At 59.3% G+C, this 27,135-nt stretch overlaps 1 protein-coding gene across 5 annotated transcripts; it reads left to right on the forward strand.

The window, feature by feature from the left end:
• The first annotated feature begins 245 nt into the window (after positions 1–245).
• MICALL1 (MICAL like 1) lies at positions 246–26,314 on the forward strand. Of its 5 annotated transcripts, XM_027070759.2 has the most exons (17): positions 246–506; positions 4,872–4,920; positions 5,403–5,544; positions 9,805–9,893; positions 11,240–11,382; positions 12,737–13,182; positions 13,808–13,865; positions 14,754–15,163; positions 16,594–17,009; positions 19,054–19,188; positions 19,811–19,937; positions 20,077–20,167; positions 20,340–20,413; positions 23,066–23,180; positions 23,384–23,430; positions 24,381–24,439; positions 25,579–26,314. In XM_027070759.2, the coding sequence occupies exons 1-17, from the start codon at positions 361–363 to the stop codon at positions 25,582–25,584; spliced, it is 2,553 nt and encodes an 850-aa protein (XP_026926560.1). In that variant the 5' UTR covers positions 246–360; the 3' UTR covers positions 25,585–26,314. The 5 variants fall into 5 exon arrangements, with proteins under 5 accessions (XP_026926560.1, XP_026926558.1, XP_026926559.1 ...); XM_027070757.2 differs by having other exon boundaries at positions 24,381–26,314; XM_027070758.2 differs by having other exon boundaries at positions 16,594–17,003; positions 24,381–26,314.
• The last annotated feature ends 821 nt before the right edge of the window (positions 26,315–27,135 follow it).

Consider the following 27,135-nt stretch of genomic DNA (forward strand, 5'->3'; position numbering starts at 1 on the left):
GCTCCCGGCGGCCGCGGGCGGGGACCGAGGCCAGCGGGACGCCCGCGCCCGCGCCCGGCCCACAGCGAGGGGGGCGGGCGGCGGTGAGTAGGCGGCGGCCGGCCGGGCCGGGCCACGCGGGCGGCGGCTGCGCGGGCAGGTCCGGGCAGGGCCGGGCAGGGAGCAGCGAGCCGAGCCGGGACCCCGCGCCGGAGCCGGAGCCGGAGCGCGGACACCCAGGCCGCGGCCCCGCCTCCTCCCCGCCCTGCGCCCGCCGCCCGCAGCTCGGAGCGGCGCCGGAGCCGGAGCTGGAGCCGCCGCCGGAAACCGGCCCGAGCGGGGCCCGGGGGTGAAGCCTGATCCCGGCGGCGCCCGGAGCTCATGGCGGGGCCGCGGGGCGCGCTGCTGGCCTGGTGCCGCCGCCAGTGCGAGGGCTACCGCGGCGTGGACATCCGCGACCTGAGCAGCTCCTTCCGGGACGGCCTGGCCTTCTGCGCCATCCTGCACCGGCACCGGCCCGACCTGCTGTGAGTGCCGGGGTGGGGGGAGGCGGGCGGGCCGGGGAGTAGGGCGGCGCGGGCCCGAGCTGGGGACCCCCGCCCCCCTCAGTGACGCGGAGCCCGGGCGGTGGCAGGCGCCGCCCCCCGAAGACCGAGACGCCGACCCTGCCGACGGCCCCGAAAGACTTTGGAGGCACTGAGCACCCGCCACCCAGGGGGGGGCCCCCCCTTCCCCACGAGGCCCCGCCCCGCCCACTGGGACACCGAACCTGTCCCCCATACTGGTCCGTGGCCTAGGGGCACCGACCCCGCCCTTAGGGCACTGATTTCCGCCAAAGGGACGCTGAGCCCCCGTAGGCCTTGACTCTCTGAAGGGGAACCGAGCTCTCCTTGGGGACCCTGGGCCTTTCCCCGCACCACACTGCTCTCAAACAGGCGCACTGAGCACCTCCCTCCCGGAGAGGGAGGCATTGAGGGCCGTCCCCTCTGTGAGGGCTTCCCCTTGCTCACTTCTGTGGTTCCCCCAGGCCGTCTTGTCTCCAGCCCGGCACAGAGGAGACCCCCGTTAAGAGTGGTTGGACGGGTGGATATACACCCCCTACCTCCCACCGCAGTTAGGACACACATCTGCCTCCCAAGTGTGTGCCCCACAGCCCTGCTGTCCTCAGTGGGGCAGGGTGGCTGAGTGAAGGCTCATAAGGTCTGTCTGACAGCCACCACGGGGCTGCTCCAGGGTGGGAAATGGCCCCTTCTTACCCCCAGCTGCCCAGTGGGGTTCTCATGGAAAAATTTATTCCAACCCCCCCCCCCCCCACCCCAGCAGTTGGCAACTTGGGGCTTTGACCTCAGCTGGTCCTGCCTTGGGCCCTGGAACCTCTCCCATTCATTCATTCACTCATTCATAAGACACCAAGTGAAAATTAAGCTGGGGCCCGCCACTTCTTGCGCTTCCTGTCTCATCTGCAACTTGAGACCAAGAGGTGCTTGCCTCTCTTGTGGACGGCACCCCGGACAGGGCTCCCCGAGCCAGGCGGGCTCTGCGGTCTTTCCGTGTCTGTTCCACTGCAGACCTGTGCTCCCCCTGGAGCATCTGGGAGGGCTCTGATGAGGGAGAGAAGGGAGGAGAGGATTGCCACAAGGATTCCATGGTGCAGATGCGCGTGGTTCACTCTGTACCGGGGGGTACAACGTCTGTGTGCCGTGGGGCCCTGTGTTGGACCCTGGAGCAGAGGGTTTGCGAGGACGTGGACGCGGAAGCGGAGCAGTTGAGGTGGAGACGCACACGGGCTTCTGCCTGCCGTGGGACAGGTGACAGCTGCAGTAACACAGACACAGGGTGGGTGAGCTCAGGAGTGGGGCTTGGAAGGAGGGAGGAGAGGGGCACCCACATTGGACCCGTGTGTTGGAAAAGAGGGCTCACGGGATCTTCTGTTTGGGCTGGGGGGCGGGCCGCGAGGCGGGAGGCAGGGGACAGGGCCAGTGTGTGAAGGGACCTGAGAGTCAAGCTAAGCTTGTTGGGCCTGAGCTTACCAGTATCAAAGTGCAGGCTGTTGGGTTTTGTTCAGCTCCCACGTGTTCTAAGTGTGTGACCTTGGGTAAATCACCAGACCCCCCTCCGGGCATCAGTTCCCTCGTCTGTAAAGTGGGGTTGACAATAGGACCGACGTCACAGGATTGGTGTGAGGCAACGAGCGCGTGCAATTTACAGTAGTTATTGTAAGTTGTGTGATTAGGGAGTCGAGTATGATGAGTGTGTGTTGTTCCTTCCTTTACTCAACAGTGTTACAGAGTCACCACGCTGTGCTGGGCCCTGCCTGGTGGCGGAGACGGCAGGAGCCAGGTGATGGCAGGTGCCAGCCAGAGGGGGCCACCTGAGCAGAGACCGGGGGAGGGAGCACTGCTGGGGCCTGTAACGCGTGGCAGGGGGGACCCGAGATACAGCTGGCCCGGAGCACCAGGCTTGCTGGCTCAGGAGGGTGGATGGAGCCACGGGGAGCTTTGTGGGTTTTATTTATTTATTTTTTAACGTTTATTTATTTTTGAGACAGAGAGACAGAGCATGAACGGGGGAGGGGCAGAGAGAGAGGAAGACACAGAATCAGAAGCAGGCTCCAGGCTCTGAGCCATCAGCCCAGAGCCTGACGCGGGGCTCGAACTCACGGATCGCGAGATCGTGACCTGAGCTGAAGTCGGATGCTTAACCGACTGAGCCACCCAGGCGCCCCAGCTTTGTGGGTTTTAAGCAGGGGAGGGCAGCTCCCCTTCTGAGAAGAGATCCGGAATCCTGTCTAAACATTCATTTGTAGAGCAGGCCAGTGCCCGGGCCACCAGCCCATTGCACAGCAGAGAAACTGAGGCCCAGCTGCCACATGAGGCGTAAGGAGGATCTCCATGAGAGTAGGGGCAGGGTAAGGGCCGAGGGCAAGAATCATCTGAAAGGTTCAAGCTCTTGGAGCTGTGGGCCCTGCCTCCGCTAGGGGGTGGGGTTTGCCCTCCTGAAGGGACTGGTTCATTGTTCCCCACCCCTGCCCCCCTCCCTTGAGGACAGAGACCATGTGGGTTTCATTTTTCGGTCCTTCGTCTCCCCCAGAGCCAAATAGAACTTCCCAGGGTTTTTGAAAACTCTTAGAGAATATCTGTGTTACTAAAGTCCAGATGTTGATGAGGGACAGAGATGGGGGTGGGGGAAGAAGCTGGAGGAAAAACTAGTATCTCAGGGTCCCTTATAGTTTTCACACTGTTTCCGGAATTTATTCATTCAGTGAACATTTATCGAGCACTTATGAAGTACCGGGAATGACACAGGGCATTGAGGGCACAGGGTGAACAAAATGTGACCCCAGCCTTCTAGGAACCCTGCCAGGGAGGCTGAAATAAACTGCCAAGACTAGTTGCCTTTGTCTCATTGGGTCTCTGAACAAGCCTTTGCTGGGGCTGGGCTGGCGACTGCTCACCTATTCACAGAGCAGGAGGCTGAGGTTTAGGGATGTGAAATAGCTTGCTTATGGCCAGACTCTTAGGCAGTGGCAAAGCAAGAGGACTTAGGGACCCGGCTTTGGGGTCGGGGGAGAGGGAAGTGACCCGGCCAGATGTGGCAAAAGGGCTGAGGCTCATACGTAGTCAGCTCCCCTGTCCTAGTCCACCCAGCCTTGGGGCACCTCCCTCTGGCACCTCCCTCAGGCTCCCCTTTCCTGCCTCTGCCCACGGTTCATTGTCTGGGGCAGGAGGAGAAAGGCATGCTTGCCCGCTCCCTTGTATCACCGAGGCCCGCCCTTCACCCCGCCCAGACTCAACCCTAACCCTCCCCACCAACCTGGGAGGTGGTCTTAGAGCTCCCCCAACATACAGATGGGAAAAGGGAGGCCGAGACGACTGGTGACCTGCCCAAGGCCACACAGCCAGGCCCGGAAGAGCAGAGCCTGGGACTCTGACCTTGGAGGTGGTGCTGCCTGCTCTGGCCTCTGGGCCCACCGTCTGGGAGAGTCAAGGCGGCACTTTTCATCCATAGAAGGGCAAGGCTTTTGGCGGGGGCACCCGGGAGGCTGACGCGCAGGAAGGCTGTGCGAGTTGGTATGGCCTCTCTGGGTTTGTGATATGCAGAGGAAAAGCCCAGAAATGTGGCTTCTCGAGGCCGAGTGGCTTCCCCTCTCTGGGTCTCAGGGTCCTCATCCGTAAAATGGGATAAATACCTGCCAAATAGAGTTGCTACAAAAATAAATTCCAGACAGGAACTCGGCACAGGTCAGCTATCTGTGGCTGTTCCTGTCGTTACAAACATTAGTCCTGGTCTTAGTGTTGTCTTTTTTTTTTTTTTTTTTAAAGCTTATTTGTTTTGAGAAAGGGAGAGGGAAGGGGGGGGAGAGAGAGAGAGAGAGAGAGAGAGAGAGAATCTCAAGCAGGCACAGCACTGTCAGTCCACAGCCCAACTCGGGGCTCGATCTCACGAGCCATGAGATCATGACCTGAGTGGAGATCAAGAGTCAGACGCTTAACAGACTGAGCCACCCAGGCGCCCCTTAGTTTTTTGTCTTTGCCACTGACTCAGGACTTTCTGGTACAGTGCTTTCTGGTACAGGCTTTCTGGTACAGTGAGAGGAGGGATCTTAAACTTGAAAGCTTGGACTTGAGCCCCGCCCCTTCAGAGTGATTTCCAGCCTCTGCTTGGATGCCGGAGGGGGCCATGAGCTCATCCTCTGCCCCCTCCTGGCAGACCTGGCTTTGTGAGCGTGTGCTCGTTGCCTTGGTTTCCTCCTTGACTGTTCACAGACCCCTCCCGCAACCCTGCTGAGGCCCACACTGGGTGGGATGAGGTCGGGGCCACTGTTCCTTCCAGACTCCATACCCCTGCCCCAGTCACCTCCTCAACGCTCCTCCTCCCTTTACCTTTTACAGAGATTTTGATGCGCTTTCCAAGGACAATGTCTTCGAGAACAACCGTTTGGTGAGTCCCCAAGCGGGTGGAAGCTCTGTGGGCTTGTGGAGGCTGTGGGCGTGTGGAGCGGGGTGGGAGTGGGCAGGGGTGTTGCAGGGCAGGAGCTGAGGCAAGGGGATCCTGGACCAGCTCCCTGAGAAGCTGCTTTGCACTGGGGCCCTGCCTGCTCCTCTCCCCACCCCCTTCTTCCTTCTGGCCCCCCTGTGTCTGGATTACCAGCCGGCCCTCCTCCAGGCCATCATGTGAGGCCAGAGGGGAGCCTATAGTCTCGGACCCTTCATCCCACTGAGGGGAGCTGGGCCTAGGCTGAGGGGCGCCCACTAACCCTGCCTCGTCCTCCTCTTCCTGTTGTGGCTGCTTTCATACCCACTCGTGCACCTGCCCCCGCTCCCCCCACTGCCTCTACCACTCCGCCTTCCCCCACCCCCGCCCCCACTCCTACCCTTGCACCCTCCCCTCTACCCCCTACTCCACACCTGCCCTCACCCCAGGCCTTTGAAGTGGCCGAGAAGGAGCTGGGGATCCCTGCTCTCCTGGACCCCAATGACATGGTCTCCATGAGTGTCCCTGACTGCCTCAGCATCATGACCTACGTGTCCCAGTATTACAACCACTTCTCCAGCCCGGGCCAAGGTGAGAGGGGACCAGCCCTACAGGGAGGCTGGTCCTGGGGGTGGGGCCGGGGATGTGCAGGACTGTTTTTCTGAGCGTTCAAAGGGGCAGCCGGGGAGGCAGCACATCATTTATTCACCAGATGATTCATTGAGGCACTGACATATGGACCGAGTACAACAGCACCGCGCTCGGGGTGCAGCCGTTCACGATCACTGCCCTCGTGCAGCTCACAAGTCTCCTGGGCAAAAAACACCCAAACCAATCGCCGAACAAAATGAAGGTAGAGAGACAAAGCAGGGCGAGTTCGTTCGCTGCCTGTGAGTTCACCTCTCTGGCACTCGCCCTCACTTCCTGTTTGCTGATACTTCCCTGGGGTTTTTCCTCCCAAGCCAGCGAGACCTTCAAGGTCTGAACGCTGAGAGGCTGGGGAACTGGGGGTGGGGCTGGGGAACTTGGGGGAGCTACAGGGTACTTCTCTGCCCTGAGGTTACTGGCTGCTGAGCCCCCTGCCCCGGGGCATCCTCCTGCAGAAACCTCCCTTGAGGACAGCTGGGCCTCTCCTTCTGCTGAGAAGAAATGGGCCCAGGGGCCCAGAGGGGAAGCGAGGAGCTCAAAGTCACATAACAGGAAAGCTGAATGTCTGGACAAGAATCCAGCTGTCCTGACACCTGTGCTGGGTCCCCGGGGGCCTTGGCTCCGCTCTCCATGTGGACCATCCCAGACAACCTCTTTAAAAAAAAAAAGTGTTCTATAAAGACAGATTTTTTTTTTTCTTGCTAAGAGTAAAACATACTTCCTATAGAAAAGGGAGAACATAGAGAAGAGCATAAAGATGAAAATAATCTGTTACCCACCCAGCCATAGAGATCGATAGTGCAATTGAACAGATACCATTATGTGTGTTTTGGTAGAAATCAAAATGAAAGTATTTCCTGAGCACTGAGTCCTTGGTGAGAGGCGGTAGGGTGGGAATTAAGAGCACGGACTTAGAACTTTAGCTTTGCCATTGACTCTCTGGATGACAGTGGGCCACCATGGCCCTCTGCCTGCCTCAGTTTCTCCTTTGCAATGGGGATAAGAGTAGCACCCGTCTCTTAGGATTGATGTGAGGAGCGAGGACCTGCAAACCTGTCTGGTCCTTATTTAGGACTCAAGGTTGATACTATGACTTCTTTATTTTGTTGGTTAGAGTTTTAGCCTGTTTACCTAGAATTACAATTCAGTCTTACCTTCTGGAAGGTCCCTTGTTTCCAAACCCTCATCTCTTTCAACTGAGCTCTTTTCTGGAGGGCCACCCTTCCGAGGACCTGTGAGGTGGGAGGGGTGGGGAAGGGCCTTCCACAATACTGTTGCTCGTGCCCGCTGTATTCTTGGGTCCTCACCGGGCGACCCTGGTGGGCCCGGCTCCCCTCGCTGCGTCTGGGTGGGATCACCCCCGTTCTTATTGCTAAAGGCACAGTTGGTGCTTTTCATACAACTTGGCCCCTAAATGCAAACCATTTTATCCCACCTGATGTTCAACCCACGGAAACAACAGCAGTGTGTCCCCACCCTGGGGGCAAAGCTGGCTGTCAGACTTCCCCAGATGGTCCTGTACTGTACTTTCTGGGCAAGTAGAAGGATTTCAAGGGCGATTTTGACTAGACTTGACTTTCGCTGGACTGGATACCTTTGGAACCTGGCCCTGGCTAAGACACCACAGCACCGTGCCGAATGTCCCCCCTGCACCAGGCTCCGTGGTGCCAGTGACCCTGGGCACGGCAGCTGACCCCTGCCCTCCAGCAACCACGGGGTGGTCTGGAACCAGAGTGTGAGTGAAGGAAGCCCGGTGGCTGTGCGAAATGGGCAGTCACAGGGTGGCACGGGTGAGGGTCATCTTCTTTTTTTTTTTTTTCAACGTTTATTTATTTTTGGGACAGAGAAAGACAGAGCATGAACGGGGGAGGGGCAGAGAGAGAGGGAGACACAGAATCGGAAACAGGCTCCAGGCTCTGAGCCATCAGCCCAGAGCCTGACGCGGGGCTCGAACTCACGGACCGCGAGATCGTGACCTGGCTGAAGTCGGACGCTTAACCGACTGCGCCACCCAGGCGCCCCGAGGGTCATCCTTCTTAGTGGGGCCCCTGGGGGTCTCTCCCGTAGCTCAGTTTGAGCCGCTTGCTGCCCCAGCCATAGTCATAGTGAATTGTTTTGTGTTTTGAGTCCATCACATCCCTTCTCTGCTAAGCCTTTCTTCGTGGTGATCCCCCAGCCCCAAACGCCATCTTCTTTTCCACTTTTCCCACCCACAACGTTCTTTCCTACCCACCTTCCCATCTTCACATTTTGCCTCCTCTAAGCAGCCTGCCCTGATTTACCCCCCCCCCCCCCCCCCGGTGCTCTTGTGGCTCCCTGCCCTGTGGTGAACACATCAGACTCTGTTCATAATATTTTGATCCCTCCTCCCTCTTCCCCTGCAGACCATCTCTGTCCGGTTCATGGCTACGTAGCCCCAACACCTGGCACTTGATCATTCATTTAACAAATATTTACCGAGCCCCCTAGGGGGTGTGCCAGGTGCGGGGGAGAGAGCTGAGAACAGGAGGGAGGGAGAGAGAGCACAGGTTAACAGTAGGTAGTATAACTGCAAAGAAGTCTGATGAAGGAGACAAATCACGGAACTGGGGTAAAAACCAGTGGGAGGATGAAGAGGCTACTGGACGAGTGGTCATGGAGGGTCTCCCTGAGGAGCTGACATCTGAGCTGAGCGTTGGACAGAGAGAAGAGGGAGGGCATTTGAAGATCTGGGGAGGAATATTCCAGGCAAGGGGCAGCACAGGGGCCTGTGTGCTTCAGCGGGGAGTGGGCAGGACAGAGGGGATGAGGACAGAGGGGGATGATGGAGGGTGCTCCTCGATTAGGCTGCCCCACTTCCAGAATCTCTGACGGTGACTCATCACACACATTCCCATCACAGTCCAAGTTCACGCATGTGCGTGTCACTGAACCAAGTTTCAGGAAACGATTCTTCCCCTTAATGACATGTGATACACGCAGGGGCGCCTGGCTGGCTCATTAGGTAGAGCACGTGCCTCTGGATCTCAGAGTTGTCAGTTCAAGCCCCACGATGGACATGGAGAGTACTTAAAAAACACCACCACGGCCGTGGCGCCGGGGCGGCTCAGTCGAGCGTCCAGCTTTTGATTTCAGCTCAGGTCATGACCTCAGAGTTTGTGAGTTTGAGCCCCGTGTCGGGCTCTGTGTTGATGGTGTGGAGGCCGCTTGGGATTCCCTTTCTCTGTCTCTCTCCAAATAAATACATAAACCTAAAATAATTCTTAAAAAAAAAAAATGAATAAAGTTTGTCAAGTGATATTTTAGACTACAGTAAGGAACTTGGGTTTTGTTCTTAAAATTATCAAACCATAAAATTGACTTGTTGGGGTATATGGTTTTCTGAATTTTAGATTTTTATTTTATTTTATTTTATTTTTACATGTTTATTTATTTATTTTGAGAGAGAGAGAGAGAGAGAGAGTGAGCTTGTGCACAGCATGAGCAGGGAGAGGGGCAGAGAGAGAGAGAGGGAAAGAGAGAGAGAATCTCAAGTAGGGTCTGTGCTGTCAGCACAGAGCCCGACATGGGGCTCGATCTCACAAACCTGAGATCGTGACCTGCGCTGAAATCAAGAGTCAGACGCTTGACCCACTGAGCCACCCAGGTGTCCCAGGTTTTTATTTGAATCATGGGGTACAGAGTAGGCGCTCAGTGGATATTTGCTGAAATCGTAAAGGAGTGGAGTCTCAGAGGGGGCTGGTGGGGTACGGTGGGTCTTTTTTTTTTTTTTTTTTTTTTTGCTTGAGGGAGTACAAGCAGGGTTCTGGGCCACACCAGCCCATTTTCCTGAATCTTCAGACCAGCGCCACGTGGCTCGTCTCTTTTCCTTCCCTCCAACCCCCTTCCCCCGGTGGGAAGGGAGCCACTGGTCCTGCCGCATACTGGGCGCTGCTAATTCTGTGATCCTACTGTTGCCTTAGCGTTTACGCTGCCCCTGAGCGGTAGGAGTCACTGTCCCACTTAGTGGAGGCTCAGGGAGGTTAACTAGCTTGCCCTTGCCCTTGGCTCGGAAGAGGAGGTGTCCGCTGGCCAGTGTGAAGTCGGGGCCTGCTCTGGTCCAGCTGTGTTGGGTGGTCTGCCCAAAGGCGATAGCTGTGGAGCTCAAGTTGTAGGCCAGGTGGGGGCCTCCTAGGACTTCAGGGTCTCTACCTGCCTCAGGGTCTCCCTCCTGTCTCTTGGCAGCTAGTGTCTCATCACCTAGAAAGGCCCAGGCACCCTCCTCCCCGCCATCCGGAGCACCTACTCCAGCACAACCAGGAGACAGGGCTCAGGTAGGCAGATGCCTGGGGTGGGCGGGCTGGGGCCACTGCGGGGTTCATTCTTGGTGCTTGTCCCATTGGCTTTGGCCGTAGAGCCTCATTGGCCAGGGTGGGTGAGGGGGCATGGGTCAGATTCCAGTCCCGTTCTGTGGGCAGGGAGCTCCTTTTCTTTCTCCAGGGCTTGGGGTAGAATCAGGAGCTGCCAGGCCTGGGAAGGGGGCATAGGACAGTCTGCAACACTGACTTTGCCCTCGTGGCGCTGGCAGGATTTACACGTTATCATAGAGCAAATACTCCCCAGATTCCTGTTGAGACAGGGTTTTAGCTTCCCAGCATGATTGCATTGTATCCTCTCCACACCTCTGGGACGTCGGTATTATGTGTCGAGAAAACTGAGGCTCCGAGAGGTTTCGTCACCTGTCCAAGGCCGGTCCCCTGCTCCCAGATGTTTAGAGGAGCCACACTTCAAATGTGGATAGCTCTTCCCAGTGTGCAAAGGGCTTTTCCCCCTTCCCAGCTTTCCCTTGCTGGAGGGGCTCCTGAGGGACGGGGAGCTGGTGCAGTGTGGGTGCCCGGTGAGCTGGGGCTGAGACAGTCAGGGGTTCTAGGATTCCGTCTGCAGGAGGGAACCCAAGGCACAGAGGGTATGAGAAGCAACCTCAAGGTCACAGTGCTTGGACGTGGAGAAACCGGGATTTAAATCTGCAGCCCCAGGAGGGGAGGCAGAGAAGGGAGACGAGGTGGGCCTACGAGGACAGTCACCCGTCAGGGGCCAACCTGCAGGGATGAGAGAGGGGAAGGGGTAATACAGCCAGGAGCCGTCTTTCTGGCCGGGAGGGCCCCAGAAACCGGAAGTCAGGATTTTTGTTTCCATTCTGACCCAGTGACCTTGAGCCAGTCTCTCCCCCTCTCGGGGCTTCAGTTTCCTCATCTGCAAAGTGGTGACTGTCTCCCTCTGCTCCTCCGGGGCTCTGATGAAGTACATTACTACTGCAAAGCTGATGCGGACGTGGGGGGGCAGTGGCTTTTGGAGGGGAGGGGGACTATTGTTTAAAAAACATTTTTTTTAGAGAGAGAGAGAAAGAGACAGAGTGCGAGCAGGGGAGGTGCAGACATAGAGAGAGAGAGAGAGAGAGGGAGACACAGAATCCGAAGCAGGCTCCAGGCTCTGAGCTGTCAGCCCAGAGCCCGACGTGGGGTTTGAACCCACGAACCGTGAGATCATGACCTGGGCCGAAGGCGGACGCTCAACCGGCTGAGCCCCCCGGCGCTCCGGAAGGGGGCTTTTCTTAAACAGGCTGGCTGGTGACCACACCTCTACCCCCCCCCCCCCTCATCTGCCCACCCTGTCCCTGCAGGGTGAGGAGCTCTCCTCCGGCAGTCTGTCAGAGCAGGGTGCCCACCAGACCCCCAGCAGCACGTGCGCGGCCTGCCAACAGCACGTGCATCTGGTGCAGCGTTACTTGGCCGAGGGCAAACTATACCACAGGCACTGCTTCCGGTGAGTGGCGGGGGGAGCCTGGGGGGCAGCGGGCTTCACTCCCCCCCAGCACCCCATTTCCAGGGAGGGAGATTCCATGGATTCAGCACCTCAGGGGGCCAGGCACATTGTGGGGCTCTTCGTGCCGGAACATCTTCCTTATCCCCATTTTACCGATGAGCACACTCAGGCTTAGTGAGGGGAAAAGCCTTGCGCCGTCACGGAGTTAGGGAAGGAGCTGAGCTCAGGGGTTCTGCCTCCAGCGCCAAAGCTCTCTGAGGCTAACGACCTACTGACAATTCAGGAGCTGACTTAAATGCCCTTGAGAAAAACAAAAAGGATTTTTAAAAAATCACGACTTGTTTTCAATGTGTGGCTCCCAGGGGAAGTCATGTTTAAAGAAAATGGAATAAGAGACAAGGAAAAGACAGATAACTTAGAAAATGTAGAAGAACAGTTTATTTATTTTTAATTTTTTTAATGCTTATTTATTTTTTGAGAGAAAGAGAGAGAGAGAGAGAGACAGAGTGTAGACAGGGGAGGGGCAGAGAGAGAGAGAGAGAGAGAGAGAAGAGAGAGAGGGAGACGTAGAATCCGAAGCAGGCTCCAGGCTCTGAGCTGTCAGCACAGAGCCCAGTGCGGGGCTCGAACCCATGAACCACGAGATCATGACCTGAGCCAAAGTCAGATACTTAACTGACTGAGCCACCAGTCGCCCCGGGAAAACATTTTATATGTTGCGAAAAAGCAATTAGAAAATAGTCGAGAAGCCAGTAACTGAGTTACACAACATGCATTTGACTCTGGGTTAGTTTGTGTCTATGTGAGTCTGTGTGTGTGTGTGTGTGTGTGTGTGTGTGTGTGTGCGCGCGCGCGTGCATGTGTGTGGTCGCATGATGGCCGGGCCTGGAACCCCAGGGGCCTGATGGCAGAACTGAGGTGTCACGAGGGAAAAGTCTCAAGCAGGCCCATCGTTACACCAGCACAATCACCTTTGGCCACGAGCGCGGTGGTTTAAAGACTTTTCACAGTGTCTTCCAGTGGAAAACACGTTTGACACTGTGAGAGTTCTGACACGTGCCTGAATAAAAACCTGTGTAATCAGGTGCGCAGCTGGCATTAGAGTTCCCTAAAACAATATAGTCTCGCTTGTGCGATACACTCTGATGTGTCGTATTTCATTCTATTTCATAAAACAACACCAGCAACAAAACCCACGTTGCCTGGAAGTCCAGCGTATTGAGACAGAATCCAGGCTGGCAGGTGGGAGGAGGGGAGGGAGGGAACGGCCTTGGCTACTGGGGGAGGAGTAGCCGGGGTCCCGGGCCGGGTGCCCGGCTAAGTCGACGCGCCCACCCCACCTTCTCCCCGGCAGGTGTCGGCGGTGCTCCAGCACGCTGCTCCCTGGAGCTTACCGAAGTGGGCCCGAGGAAGGCACCTTCGTGTGTGCGGAGCACTGTGCCAGGCTGGGCCCGGGTGGGCGGTCGGGGACCAAGGCCGGGCCGCCTCTGCAGCCGAAGCAGCGGCAACTTGCAGAAGAAGCCGAGGATGTGGACGGAGGCGCCCCCGGCCCTGGTGCACCTGTCGGGGCTGAGGTGGATGTGCCCAAGGCCGGCCCCGAGGCCCGGCCCCAGATCCCCACCAAGCCCCGGGTTCCAAGCAAACCGCAGGAGCTGGGCAGCTCTCCGGCCGGCCGCCCCACGCCTGCCCCGAGGAAGGCGTCTGAGAACACGGCCCCGACGCCCCCCACGCCCCGGCCCCGGTCCAGTCTGCAGCATGAGACCCCGGGGGAGCCGGGTGGTGGCAGCAGCTTAGTAAATGGTGAGCGAGGGTTCGGTGGGGGGCCGGGCGCTTGGAGGGGTGTGTCTGGGGTTTGACTGTGTGTGTGCACTGGGAGCACTCGTGGAGGCCTGAGCTGGGCCCTGGGGCCGGACGTCCTGCTGAGGCCGATCTGTGCCTTCGAGGCGCTGCCAGTGTCACGGGGGAGATGGGCACAGACGGAGGGGTTTCCGGAGAATGTGGGAGCCTGTCACGACAGGGGAGGGGGGGCTGTTGTGGGTTGCATGGAGGCCACTTGGGGGTCAGGGGGAGCTTTGAGGAGAAGGTGATGCTGGGCCTGAGTTGAGGCAGTGTTTCCTGTCCGCACTGGGGACGTGTCCGCAGGCCACTCGGGTTCCCCCTTCTCAGCTGAAATGCAGATGGGGTTTCCGGGTACCCTGGCCTGGCCCCTATGACCATTCTTTACCCGTCACCTTTAGTGCTTATCTAATGTCCCTGAGTGCTGGGCCTTGGAGGTGCAAGGTTGCAGGTGAGGTCGCCACGGCTACCTGGAGTCCCGGATCTGCCAGCTAGAAAGGGAGGGCGCCCCAGGTTTCCCAGTGCCCGACTCTGCCGCCTTGCCCACAGCTGCCCGTGGAGGCCTGTCTCACTCTCCTTTCCCATCTAGGAAGGCTGCATGAACCCCCCGTCCCCAAGCCGAGAGGGACCCCCAAGCTGTCTGAGAGGTACGCTGGCTCTGAGAGGCTTTCCTGCATCGGAGGCCCTGGTGGTGGGAATGGGGGTGTTCCTGGGGCCTGGGGGGGGGGGTGAGGCCTCCCGTGGGCACATGACTCACCAGCACACCCTCCCGAGGACGCGCAAGGCTCACTCTGGATGGGGCAGGAGCGCTGTGCCCGCCTCTCCTTCCCTGAGGCTCCCCCCGGGGTCCCCACTTTGGGGCAGTAGTCTGGTGGAGACAGTGCCCCCGGGGCCCCTTTACCTCTCCAAGTCTCTGCTGCCCTGTGAACATGGGAGAGCGAGGCCTCACTCAGAGAGCTGTTGTGAGAATTGGCAGCTGAGTATAGAAAGACCCAGAAAAGCTCAGCTCTGTCCCCGGCTCAGGCCCTCCACCCCGGGACCCTGCGTCCTGCGTGCGGGCATCTATTTCCAACTGTTCTTTGGAGCTGTGCTTCCCCTGTGTGGTCTGTGAGGGAGCGGGTGGGCCCCAGCTGAAATGGGAGTGCACTCAGTGAGCGCTTGCTGTATACAAGGCACTCTGCCCATTGGATCCTTATAATAACCTTGTGAAGTGAAGACTATTGTCCCCCTTTCATAGGTGGGCGACTGTGGAGAGAGGCTGGGTGACTTTCTCAGCCTCATGCAGAGAGCCTCTGTGGGTCCTTTCCTGGGCTGGGCTCATGGAGGCTGTGTGATGTGAAGGTTCACGCTCTCTGGGCCTTAAGGCGCCCAGCTGATGTGTGACTGTAACAGTGCATTTCGGCCTTGGACCCAGACTGGCCCCCCCTGGGCTGGGAGAGAAGGGTGCGGTTTCTCATCTACCTCCTTGGAAGGAACTGTCAAGAGAGAGGAGGCTGCTGTCCCCCCGCCCCCTAATGGTTTCTGCCTCCATCCAGGACACCAGCCCCCAGGAAGGATCCCCCATGGATCACACTGGTGCAGGCAGAGCCAAAGAAGAAGCCAGCCCCCCTCCCCCCGAGCAGCAGCCCCGGACCTCCAAGCCGGGACAGCAGGCGGGTGGAGAACGGAGGCGTGGCGGAGGTGGCCCAGCAGAGCCAGGTGACAGCTGGCCTGGAGCCCAAGCCCTACAACCCCTTCGAGGAGGAGGAGGAGGAGGAGGAGGAGGAGGAGCAGGAGGCATCCCCAGCTGCACCCGGCCTGGCCACAGGCCTGGCCACAGGCCCCGCCCTGGCCCACTCGGAGTCTACACCCAAGTCCCTGCACCCCTGGTATGGCATCACCCCCACCAGCAGCCCCAAGACAAAGAAGCGCCCTGCCCCCCGAGCGCCCAGCGCCTCCCCACTCGGTGAGTGCCATCTCTGGGGGCCCCCCGGACAAAACTCGGGGCTCGGCTGCCTGGGTCAGCCCAGGGCTGGGGAAGGGTGTGTGGTGCGGTGGGATCCCCGCCGGGCCAGGGGCCACGTGTGTCCTCTCATTTAATTCGAGAGCAAACCGGTGAGGTGGGTGGTCACACTCCCATTTTGCAGGTGAGGGAGCTGGGGCACAGAGAGGGTAAGTGATTTACCCAAGGCCTCATAGCACGTAAGCAGTAGAGGCAGGATGTGTCAGGCAGGAGGCTCCAGACTCTATACTCCTAACCCTTCGTAGTGCGCCCGCAGGTGAGGTGTTGTGAGGGTTATATGTGCGCCCCAGCCAGGGGTTCAGCGCAGCCCGGCTCGCGGAGAGCGTGCGGCAGGGGTTGGCTTGAGTCCGCCTGTCTAGTCACCACCCTCCAGTTGCCGGGCACCTGGGACTCTGACCTGGCTGTGTGTGACACACGCGTAATGACCTTGAGCGGCTCCTTCCCTGTGTCCGTCTTCAGTCTCCCCGTCTGGAAGATGGAGGTGGCGGGCCGGCTCCAGGGCGCTGTGCCCCCTCCGCCCATTGCGCCCTCTCGCGTCCAGGCACGTCGTAGTTTTTGTCGCTCGCTGTCTTGCGGTTTATCTCAGGCCTTGGGCCTGGTCGCCTCCCACTGCGGCTGGGGGGTGGCCCTCAGGACCTCAGCGGGAGCCCCTTAGACGGTGGGACTGAGAGCACGTGCTCAGTTCCCTGCTCCGGCCCCTGCTGGAGCCCTGGGACCCTGGAATTAAGGGTGGCTGGCAGCTTCCGGATGCTTCGGGCGGGATGAGTGCTGAGTCCCACATAGCTGTGTCAATCCCAGCCCTTCCCGGGCAAGTGCCTTCTCTCTGGGTCTGTGGCCTCATCTGGAAGACACAGATGGTGGTACTTCGAAGCACGGTGTCCATCATCCACGTGAGGACTAGCGCGACACGGGGCGGTGCCTGGCCAGGGCCGGCCGCTGCGAGGGCTGCTGGCTCCTTCCCTCTCCTGCTGGTCAGGGCAGAGGAGAGGCCAGCCTTGATTCCGTCTGCCCTCCCCTCCGCTGGCAGATCTGCCCCTTCCATTGGGCTTTGCCCTGGGTCAGATCGGACGTGGGCGGGGAAGTAGGGGCAGGCGCCATGTGCACATGAGGAAGTGGGGAACAATGAGGAAACCCGGGGCGACAGGTGTGCCATGAGGTGGCACAGCGCATCCCAGAGTGTGGGGGATGAACGCGGATGATTTGGCCCCTCCTGACCTGGGTCCTAGCACGTTGCTGTTCTCTGGGCCCCGGCCTCGACTGGACGCGGGAGGACTTCGGTTTCCAGGGCCACCCCCAGCCCTGTGGAGACTGGGGGGCGTGAGGTGAGGCTGTACCGCCTCGTGTGGCGCTCACGCGCTCATTTGTTTGCCCAGCTCTCCACACCTCCCGCCTCTCACACTCGGAGCCTCCCTCGGCTACCCCGTCGCCAGCCCTCAGCGTGGAGAGCCTGTCGTCCGAGGGCCCCGGCCAGACGCCGCCTGGGGAGCTTCTGGAGCCACCGGTCGTGCCCAAGAGCTCCTCGGAGCCTGCAGTCCATGCCCCTGACACCCCCGCGACCTCTGCCAGCCTCTTCGCCAGCTCCTCCCTCTCCTCCTCTGGGGAACTGGTGCAGCCCAGCACAGACCGGACACCCCAAGCCAGCCCTGGCCTCGCTCCCAACACTAGGCGCAGCCCGGGGCCCCAGCCAGCCAAGCCCTGCGGTGGCGCTGCCCCCACGCCTCTCTTACTGGTTGGAGACAAGAGCCCCGTGCCTTCTCCTGGAACCTCATCCCCGCAGCTCCAGGTAAAGGTGAGTTCTCCCCGCCTGCTAAGAGCTGCTGTCCTGTCCGGTGGATCTGTCCGGTGGTCTGACTTATTTACTGACCCGGATGTGTCCCTCGGCCCATTCGTGACTGTATTTGCGGAGGCACGGATTCATCCACCTGTCCACCCGTGCATCCGTTCCCCTGTCCCCATGCCTGGCCCTTCATGTAGTGATGCGTCCAGGCCCCTGTTTACTTGCCTGTCCCATGTACTTGTCCCACCGGGACCCCTTCACCCAGCCACCGTCTGTCTTCACATCCTTCTGTCCACCTCTCCATTCTCTGAGGCCCTGCTTCTGCCAGAGGCCCCCTCCCAGGCTCACCCCAGGCTCTGTCTCCTCTTGGGGGTAGAGTGGGCAGGGGGCTCGTTTTCCAGGTGACCTTCGTGCCTGTTTGTGTAACTGTTTCTCAGTCCCGTGCCAAGGACTGGGGTCATTAGGGATCAGGACATTTCCTCTAGGTGTCTAGTTCCTGAGGGCACCTCTCTTGTAGCCCCAGTCCTTTTGGGCCATCAGGTTCTGATGGTCCACATCTGCACACTCTCTGTAGCCCGCTGGGGCCCAAGGCTTGTGCAGCCCCGGGGGCAGGGTGGCAGGACAGCTCATGGGGGTGGGGGGTGGTCGTCATGGTCTGACGGACCTGACAGAGGATAAGTCGGGGGAGAGGGCTGAGCTTTCGGTCCAGACAATTTAACCTGCCCCGGCCTGGGCAACGGCGTCCTAGCCAGCTCTGCCACCCGCCTGCTGTGTGACCTTGAGAAGGCCCTGCCCCTTCTGTGGGCCTCGGACTGCTCTGGGGAGGCCCAGGTTTCCTTAGGAGGGGCAGGTAGGGGAAGAGGTCAACTTTGGACACCTCCCCCTTCAGGCAGCTCCTTTGAAACGTCTTCTTCCCATCCTGCGGTGTGTGTAAGGTTGGCTTGACAGTTGGTGCTGAAAGGCTGAGAACCCTGAGGAGCTTGGGGGCCTCGGGCTGTTTGGTCCTGCTGGGCCCCTGCGGGCGCTGCCCTGTGGGAACCAAACCCTGTCTCCTTGCCATGCCTGGACTCAGGCCCTGGTACTTTCCCTGCTTTAGAAATCCCAGGGCAACTGCCAGTCCAAACGAATCCCTGGGCTGGAGGGCTCCCTCCAGCCTCCCTGAGCTGCTTGGAGAAAGTTGGGTAAACACTCCTGGGAGCACTGCAGGCCTCAAGTGAGACCTTCCGTGGGGCCCACGATGACCCCTCTGTTTCCGATGAGCTGGGGAGAGCAGTTGGAAGACGCTGGCGCCTCCCGTATTGGCAGGCGAGGCCCTGTCCCAGTGCTGGGGCGGCCTGGCTGTGCTGGCCTTGGAGGGTGCAGGGGTCTCCGCAGAGGGTCAGACAGATGCAGGGCTGTGGATACGGGAAGGAGGGTGCAGCAGAGAGAGGGTAGGGGTCTTTCGTGGACAGGGAGGAAGCCACTCTTTTCTCCATCTACTGGCCAGATGGAAGGTGGGATCTCTGCTTTCACACTTCCTGGCCGGGCGGTGCTGGGCAAGGAGCTTCGTTTACCTCTCTGAGCCCGAGTGCCTGCTAGAAAAGGGTGGTTGTGAGGCCTGAGTGAGCTGTCTGGCCCTACACTTCATGTCCTGACCACTGCCCCGGGGCTCGACAGCTGCCCTGGCCCTAGCTTGGGCCCTTGGGCAGTGCATGACCTTGAGCCAATCAATTAACCTCTCTGAACTTGAGCGTCCTCCGCTATAAAATCGGCCTTCCCATACCCATTTCGCAGAGAGGTTGTGAGAACAAGAGCGTAGAAAGGCATCCAGGGCAGCAACTACGTGTGGCAGGTGCTTGGAAGTGGAAATGTTTGTTGAATGCCTCAGTGCATCCGAGACTGAATGCTGGGAATCTCTCTCTGCCCGGGCTGCCTCCTCCCAGGCTCCAGGCCGTGGTCCCGTAGTCCCGTAGTCCCCCGTAGTGATCAGGCTACAGCAGGGGGCGGCAGAGGGGGACAGGGCTTGTCTTACTGCCTCTTCCCCAGACTTATCCTCTGCCATTCTCCCTGCCTTTAGTCTTCCTGCAAGGAGAATCCCTTTAACCGGAAGGCATCACCCACAGCATCCCCAACCACAAAGAAGGCCACCAAGGGATCCAAGCCAGCCAGGCCACCTGCCCCAGGACACGGCTTCCCACTCATCAAGCGCAAGGTACCAGCCACTCGGCTGCCTGAGCCCTGGCGACCCCTCCCTTGGCCGCCTCAGGCATCCCCTGCGGCTCTCCCAGAGGATGGGCTGTCTGGGCAGCTGCCCTCGGATGCCCGAGGGTGGCCTGGTCCGGAGGTTTAGCTTGCAGCCAGGGGGATTTTGAGCAGACCAGCTGTTCTCAACCGGGCGCAATGAGTGGTGCATTTAACTTGTTACTAATAATAGTTCAAGGATCAAAGCACTCACATGATATACTTCTAGTTAAACAGATTAGAGCGTTCTCGAGTTTATCTGTCCACTAGGGTCACTCTCTCACATTGTGGTATCATTTCTGGAAGGGCAGAGAAGCAGGGGGAGGGTTGCCACGAGAGGCAGGAAGTTGTGCCTCCCTCTGGGTGTGCCTGTTGGCGCTGGCTGGGGCCAGGGGCATCAAGGGGCTGTGGCTGTCCCCACCGCCACCCTTCCCTGCACCGGGATCCTGTACCTGGCCACGCTGGGGGGTGGGACACAGCCTAGGGCCTGGGTCTGTGGTGGCCAATGCTGGCCAGAAATGGCTAAAGCTCCTGGAAGCGGGCAGGTGGGAGGAATGGGCTGTCCTTCAGGTCACCGGGGCATTGTCGGGCAGGTCCAGGCTGACCAGTACATCCCCGAGGAGGACATCCACGGAGAGATGGACACTATTGAGCGCCAGCTGGATGCCCTGGAACACCGTGGGGTCCTGCTGGAGGAGAAGCTTCGTGGCGGAGTAAATGGTGCGGGGGCTGCTGGGAGGGCCTGGCGGGTGGGACTTAGGGGTGATGGGAGCCTCTCTCCCTGGGGGCAAGCCCCGATGGCTTCTTTGGGGGCTGGAAGCGCCGCCAGCCCTGGCCTCAGTGGGCATCTGGCTTCCAGAGGGCCGTGAGGACGACATGCTGGTGGACTGGTTCAAGCTCATCCATGAGAAGCATCTGCTGGTGCGGCGGGAGTCTGAGCTCATCTATGTGTGAGTCCCCGACCCCCCTCCCCCCCCCCCCCCACTTGGCCCCCTGCTCCGGTCCCCAGAATCCGCAGAGTTTACAACGGAGAATCTTCCCTATGTTCCCTCGTCGCTGACAGCACAGGGCAGGGCAGCCATGCAAGGGGCAGGGTTCACAGTCAATGTTCCTGCCTTCTAGTTTCAAGCAGCAGAACCTGGAGCGGCGCCAGGCGGATGTGGAGTACGAGCTGCGGTGCCTTCTCAACAAGCCCGGTGGGTATAGGCACACGTGCTCCTCTGGCACCCGCCCGGGGGCCTGGTGACATTTAGGAGTGGGCTGGGTGCTGACCCTCCAGACTGGGGATAGGCGGACACCGGAGCAGGGCCAGAGGAGGAGAGCGCCGGGGGGTGTCGTCTGGGTCACGTAACAGGTGGTACACGGGCTCGAGCGATGGCAGGAGAGGGAACAGCATGGCCGGTGTGGGGTCGTGGACTCATGTGGCATCAGGGGTGACAAGGCTCTCAGGCAGCACCAGGCCTGGGAGCAGACTGGCCTGTTGGGGCTGCTCCCTCTCCTGGAACTTGTGGGTAGAGCGGCACCCACTGGGGAGGGCCTTCAGGCTTCAGGGCCCGGGGCTGTCCCAGGTGAGAGGGGGACAGCAGATGCCTGGCCAGCAGGCTAGAGCATGGCAAGATTGCACCAGTGGTGGGAGGGAAGGTGGGTCCCCTGCACAGTGTGGCTCAGCGGGACCCTGGGAGTGGCTCTGGGAGAGGCAGGAAGGGCCTAGAATGGTGGAAGGGCAGCGGGAGGGATCGGGTGTGTGTGGAGTCACACGGTCCTGTGTTCTGCCACTAACAGGCTGGGAGCAGTCCCACTTGGGCTCAGGTCATGATCTCACGGCTCGTGGGTTCGAGCCCTGTATCGGGCTCTGTGCTGACAGCTCAGAGCTTGGAGCCTGCTTTGGATTCCATCTCCAACTCTCTGCCCCTCCCCTGCTTGTGCGCGCGCGCTGTCTCTCTCTCTCTCTCAAATATAAACATTTAAAAAAATTAAAAAAAACATGCTGGAAGCAGAGGATGGGGTGTTGGAGGAGGGGGGGGCACTGGTTAGGCAGGTTTCTTCATCTCTCTGAGTCTTAGTAGCTTCAAGTGTAAGACAGGATGAAGGTACCCACCTTGTAGGATATTCTGGAGACAGGAGACAGTGGGTAGGGAAACACTCCGTGCCCTCTGAAGGGCTGATGGTTGATGGTTATTATATGTGGCCGAGTTGGGGTCTTTGGCCATGACGTGTAGTTGAGCCACAGCTAGGCAGAGAGATCAGAGGCATCAGGGCTCTTGACCACTTCTTGGTCCAGGCAGTGGACCTCACGGTTCCCATTTCACAGATGAGGCAATGGAAAGCTGGAGGTTGAGAGTCTTGCCCACTGGTGGGGGAGCTGGGCTTCTAATCCAGGTCTCTGACCCTAGCCTGTTCCTGGACACACAGCCCTTCCTGTCTGCTGGGACAGTGGCCCTGCCTCTCCACTGACTGAGGAACTTGGGGGGCTGGGTGAGACCCAAGGCAGGAGTGTCTCTGGAAGCCACTCCCCTGCCATCTGTGAGTCATTCCCAAATCTCCTGGAGGCTGGGGCACAGCCCCCACCCCCGCCCCCCCACCATGCAGAGGGAGCCACAGTGACATTCTGTGGCTGGGGTGGGCGCAGCACCTGCACCCCCAGGCCGGCCTGGGCATATTGTGTTGCTTCTCCAGCCTTCTGTGTGATGGCAGCACGTCCTGGGCTTGTCATCCTGTCCCAGATGTTGCCTTTGCAGAGATGTTGCCTTTGGTTTATAAGGCCCCAGATGAGGTAGGGACCCACAAAACACCATAAGGGCTGTGGCTTGGGGGGTGTCAGGTTCCCCGGGCTCCAATCCTGGCTCTCCCCTTGCTGTGAGATACTGGTCAAGGACTTAACTTCCCTGAGCCTCAGTTTCCCCACATGTAGGTTAGGGACATAACCTCCCAGGGCCCAAGGTTTGGGAAGCGTCAGAGTAAGATTTGATTTGGGCCGTGACTCAGAAGCCCGTGCTGTCCCCAGAACTGTGCTGGGCCACCTGCTCCTGAGCTTTGGCAAGATGAGGTGTTAGGACATTGGGACAGGACTAGGGGGCCTCAGGATGTTTCTTTCGAGACAGGGAGGCCTGTGGTGCCAGATGTCGTGGAGGGAAGGCTAAGGCACCCTTCCCCTGGGAAGCTATGGGCTGGATGAGAGGTAAAAAGGCGCAGGTGGGCCCCTGGGTGGTCCTGTGGGATGGCTCGGGTTCTTGGGAGGAGGCTGGTGGGGCAGTAGGTACGTGAGACCTCAGGGACACCTCCTGGCTGGGCTCCCCGCCCCTAAGTTCCTGTCCCCTCTAATCTGCCCTCCTTCATGGCATTGTGTTAAGGTCCCGATGTGCCACTTGGGTCCACACACTGCCACACACTGCTTCTACTGTGCAAGGACCTAGGAGTCCCCTGTTGTCTCCCCCGCCCCCCCGCCCCGCCCCACTCTGGCCAGCCCACCTTTGGAGACTCTTAGCAGGCCCAGCCTGAATCCTGCCTCTTCTAAGAAACCACCGAGTGAACATTGGTTGAACAGAAGCAGGAATGCTTCGGCAAGAGCTGGTCTCTGTTCTCAGAACGTGTGTTGTACTTGCCCTTCTGGAGCCCCCTTGAAAGGTTTTTTGGTAGGCATCCTAGTATGCTTTGTCTCTGCCAGAACCACCTTCGTTTCCCCCAGAACTTGTCATCCCCACCCAGCTGGGCCCCTCCTTTCTGTCCTCATAGGATCCAGCATGGGGGCAGCCCGCAGCCGCCTCAGCACTTAGGCGTTGGGTCCTGGCTTCCTGGGAAGGCAGGCGGGTTTCCCACCACTCATGCCCCCGACCTTTCTCCCTGGGCAGAAAAGGACTGGACAGAGGAGGACCGGGGCCGAGAGAAGGTGCTGATGCAGGAGCTCGTGACCCTCATCGAGCAGCGCAACGCCATCGTCAACTGCCTGGATGAGGACCGGCAGAGGTGACATGGCTGGGGAAGGGCTACCCTCTGGGCTTCCTTGCCGGAGGGGTCCGGAGGAGCAGGCCTGGCCAGCCCTGTCCTCACTGCCAGCGATCCCAGCGCACCCTTGCTCAACCCTGTCGGAGGGACTCAGAGGCTGGAAGGGACTGAGAATATCCGGGCCTTCCTCCTGTGGGACCCTCGGCTTCCCTTTCTCGTTTCAGGGAGGAAGAGGAAGACAAGATGTTGGAAGCCATGATCAGGAGGAAAGGTGAGGCCCTCCTGGGGCTCTGGTTCACCAGAACGGTTGGCGGGCAGGTTGAACAGAGGGTCGGAGCGGATGCTACAGGGACGTTGTGTGCAGACTCCCAGCCTCTCTCTTGCCGGGAGGGCCGTGTGTGGCGAGAAGGGCTATGGCCTGGGCTGGGAGTGGGGGGCTACGGGGAGGGCTGTGGTGGGCAAGGGGCACTTTCCTAGGGTGGCTGCCCGAAGCCAGGCATTCCTCCTTGACATCTGGAGCTGATCTCGGAGGAGTTGGCGGCCTCACACAGCAGTGCCTACCAGAGATGAGACGGTGCCTGGAATGGTGGAAAGGGCACTGGCCGCGGAGTCAGGAGACCCGGGTTTAATCTTGGTTCCACCAGTGACTCATTCTGTGGCTTTGTGGTTGGGTCTGGACTCTAGTCAGGCTGCTTGGGTTCCAGTCCCAGATCTGGAACTTACTAGCTGGGTGACTTGGAGCCCCAGCCGTTTCAGTCCTGTAGGCCTCCCCCTCCTTGTCTGCAGATTGGGGGTGATAGGGGCACCCCTTCACGGGAGGGCTATTCAGATAATGCATGTAAACAAAGCACTTAGCTCCGGGCCTGGCAACTACAAAGAGCTCTGTTGGTGTTAGTTCATTTCAAAGGCCCACGTTCTCGTGGTCTATAGGCAGATGATTTCTGAGGTTCCTTCCAGCTCTGTCCGTGTTTGCGTTGTAACCCACAGAGCTGAGCACCAGCCTAGGGGTCGGGCCTTTTCATGATAAATCTTGGCCATGCTTCAGAGTTCCAGACTGTTTTCACATTCATTTATTTCTGGATCCTTGCCAGAAACCCCATCCTGTAGGCCCAGAAAGGTGAAGTGACCCGCCCAAGGTTCCACACGAGGTGGAGGGGCGGAGCTGGGCCTCCGTCACGGCCCCTGGCCTCTCCCGACGTACTCCCCCTTTCTCTTCTGCAGAGTTCCAGAGGGAGGCTGAACCCGAGGGCAAGAAAAAGGGGAAGTTCAAGACCATGAAGGTGCTGAAGCTGCTAGGGAACAAGCGTGATACCAAGAGCAAGTCCCCGGGGGACAAGAGCTAACAGCGAGGGCAGCCAGCTGGGACTTTCACCCCTCCTGGCTCAGCCCCTGGGCTGGGCTCCACTCGAGGGTGGCGGGGGGGTGGGGGGCTCCCTGCTTCCCATCAGGATCAGTCCTGAGGAAAGATGATGCAAGGGGAGGGGGCCTCTCGGTGACAGCCTCTCCCTCCTCAGGGTCCTGTTGCTGGTCTGGGCCAAAGAGTTTTCTTCCCCCTTCTCTGAGCCGTAGGCAGCTGTGGCTCAGCTCTGCCCAGTCTGGTTCTGGTGATTCCAGATGCTGGGACTGACCCACGGAGCGAGCAGGGTCCTGGGTCCAGGATCCAGGGAGGGGCCGTGGCCCAGCACACCCGCCTTGCCCACCACCCAGCCCCTGCTGTGACGGGCAGCCCCTTGGTCCCTCCTCTTCCCTTCTGTACTGTGTCCAGAAGGGATTCTTAGCTGTCACAGTCCTGACCTGGAGGTCCTTCCGCCCGCGTGGTCCGCCCACGGCCGACCTCCGGCCGGGGTCTCCTGCCTTCAGGCCTCTGCTGCTGTTGGCAGGCCAGCACTCAGGGCTTGGTGGCGCTGGCTTCTTCCTGCCCCAGCCCTGGCTCTGCGTCCCCGTTTTCCTTTCCAGTGCAGGTGGCCCTGAATCTGTTTCTCCTCACTCAGGAGCTCTATTTATGAAGTCTAATTAGGTTTGAGCTCATTACTGTGTCCTCAGACACAAACGGGCCTGATGGACAAATCCCTCCCTCTGTCCCTCAGAGTTCTAGGAGGGGCCTCTCTCATTTCCCCTGGTTCCATAGGAAACCTCACCCCCCGGAGCCACGGGGCTGGGCGGCCACGCCGGGTGGATGAGGGTCTCTGGGAGACAGGCCCCATGGCAGTTCTGGTCCCCGATCATCAGCCGAGGGAGGATGTTTCACAGAGGTGCTAATCCTGGTTCCTTAACACATTGTAGTCTGACCCCTCACTTAGACCTCCCCCCACCTCCCCCGGGGCTGGGGATGGTGGGCCTGTTCCTGCGTGTGGCCGTCACCCGTCTGTCTACTCACGCTCGACTGTTGTCCGTTCTCTCCTGACTTGTTCCCCCGAAGGACTGATGGCCACTTACCCCACTGAGATGGCCAGGGGAGAGGAGGAGCCGATGGGGACAATGGCCTTTTCCCCAGGGAATGTGTCCAGCAGCTCTCGGTCAAAGCACTGTTGCTATAAGCTATCTCTGGGGTGCTCCAGGGCACCCCCCTCAGCACACCTCTGGGGAAAGTACGCACTGTATTAACTCACGAGGATTTTCCTCGCCAACAATAAACGGAGACAACCTCAGCTGCCGGTGCCCTGGAGCCTTGGGTGCTTTGCCCTTAGCCAGGTGTGCCTGCTTCCCTGTGTCCGCCGCATGCCGTGGCCGGACATCTCTGGTCACCTGGGCGGGACCTGTGGGGCCGTCCCTGCCAGGGAGCCTTGGTCCTCAGTGCCTGCCAGTGGGCAGGACTCTTCTGCAGCTGGGAGAGGTGGCTCCCGCACCTGCACAGCCCCTGGCGGTCTCCTTCCAGACGTGCCTGTTGACCTGGAGCTGGTCACCAACTCCACAAAGGCTTTCAGGGGCCAGGCAGGTCACATGCATGACCAGGCGGGGTGTAACCTGAGGAGTGGCTCTGGCAGGCTGTCTGGGTGTCTGGAGACTCAGGTGGTGGGGACTGGGGTGAACTGGGGTGTCTATGCCCCCAACTAAAGGGGGAAGTTCTTCGTTACTTAAGTCAACTGTAGTTTGTGGGAACGTGGGCCCAGTGTTGCCAGACTCTTCCATTTCTCAAAAGAAGCTAGAAATCCAGATTGCGTGTGCGTGTGATTTGTAAACGTTGGCAACGGATCTGAATTTAAATCAAGGGTAGGCTGTATTGTCACGGGTGGCCAAATTTGTCCTGGCATTCTCCAGTTTGCTGCCTCTGGGCTATGTGAGGGGGCCTTTGAGGTGGAGGACAGCTGTCCTTGTCATATTATACCCTCTGCCCTCAGGTTCTGGAGGGTGTGTGGACACAGGCCTCCCATGGAAATGTTCCTGAGCCAGCCCTGCATCTGGCCTCTTCTACTTACCTGTTTGGGGCTACGGGGCCATGTTTGTTCTGCAACCCAAAGCTTGGGTCATGTATGTGGCCTGTAGGATGACATGCATCCCTCCAGGTGGGAGTGTTGGTTGAAATTGCCAAAAAAAATTTTTGGGGGGTGAAAAGGGGGATTTTGTTAAAGCACGGGGACGGGACCCGTGGGTAGGAAGAGTGGCCTAAATTTCCAAAATATTTTGACGTGTGGGGACAGGAAAGTGTCAGAATACCGGAGAATATAGTGCTCGTGGCTGTGAGAAGAAATGGGGACGTCCATGTGCCGTGTGCCAGGCCTGGGGGGCTGTTCTTGTGGTCGGAGGTCTCTGTAGCCCTCTGAGGCAGGGCTTCGCCGATGAGCAGTCGGAGCGGAGTCTGGGGTGCTGCCCAGGCTCGCAGAGCACAGGCTGGGATCGGAGCTCCAAAGCCGGGCTCTTTTGGTCTGTCTCCCACCCTTGTGTCTCTGTGGGCCGCGGGTTTAGCGGAAAGACCGAGAACTAACTTCTAACCCTTAGTGGGCTACTTGAGTTGAATGACCTTGGTTACGGTGTCCTG

Source organism: Acinonyx jubatus, chromosome B4, assembly GCF_027475565.1.
Source record: "Acinonyx jubatus isolate Ajub_Pintada_27869175 chromosome B4, VMU_Ajub_asm_v1.0, whole genome shotgun sequence".
Taxonomy (NCBI): domain Eukaryota; kingdom Metazoa; phylum Chordata; class Mammalia; order Carnivora; family Felidae; genus Acinonyx; species Acinonyx jubatus.

Excerpts from the sequence above, each read along its gene's own strand:
- MICALL1 (XM_027070757.2), top strand. The coding sequence starts at position 361 with ATGGCGGGGCCGCGGGGCGCGCTGCTGGCCTGGTGCCGCCGCCAGTGC. Across the intron at positions 15,164-16,593 it reads GCCCAGCGCCTCCCCACTCG|CTCTCCACACCTCCCGCCTC; the intron begins GTGAGTGCCATC and ends TTGTTTGCCCAG. Across the intron at positions 19,189-19,810 it reads TCCCACTCATCAAGCGCAAG|GTCCAGGCTGACCAGTACAT; the intron begins GTACCAGCCACT and ends ATTGTCGGGCAG.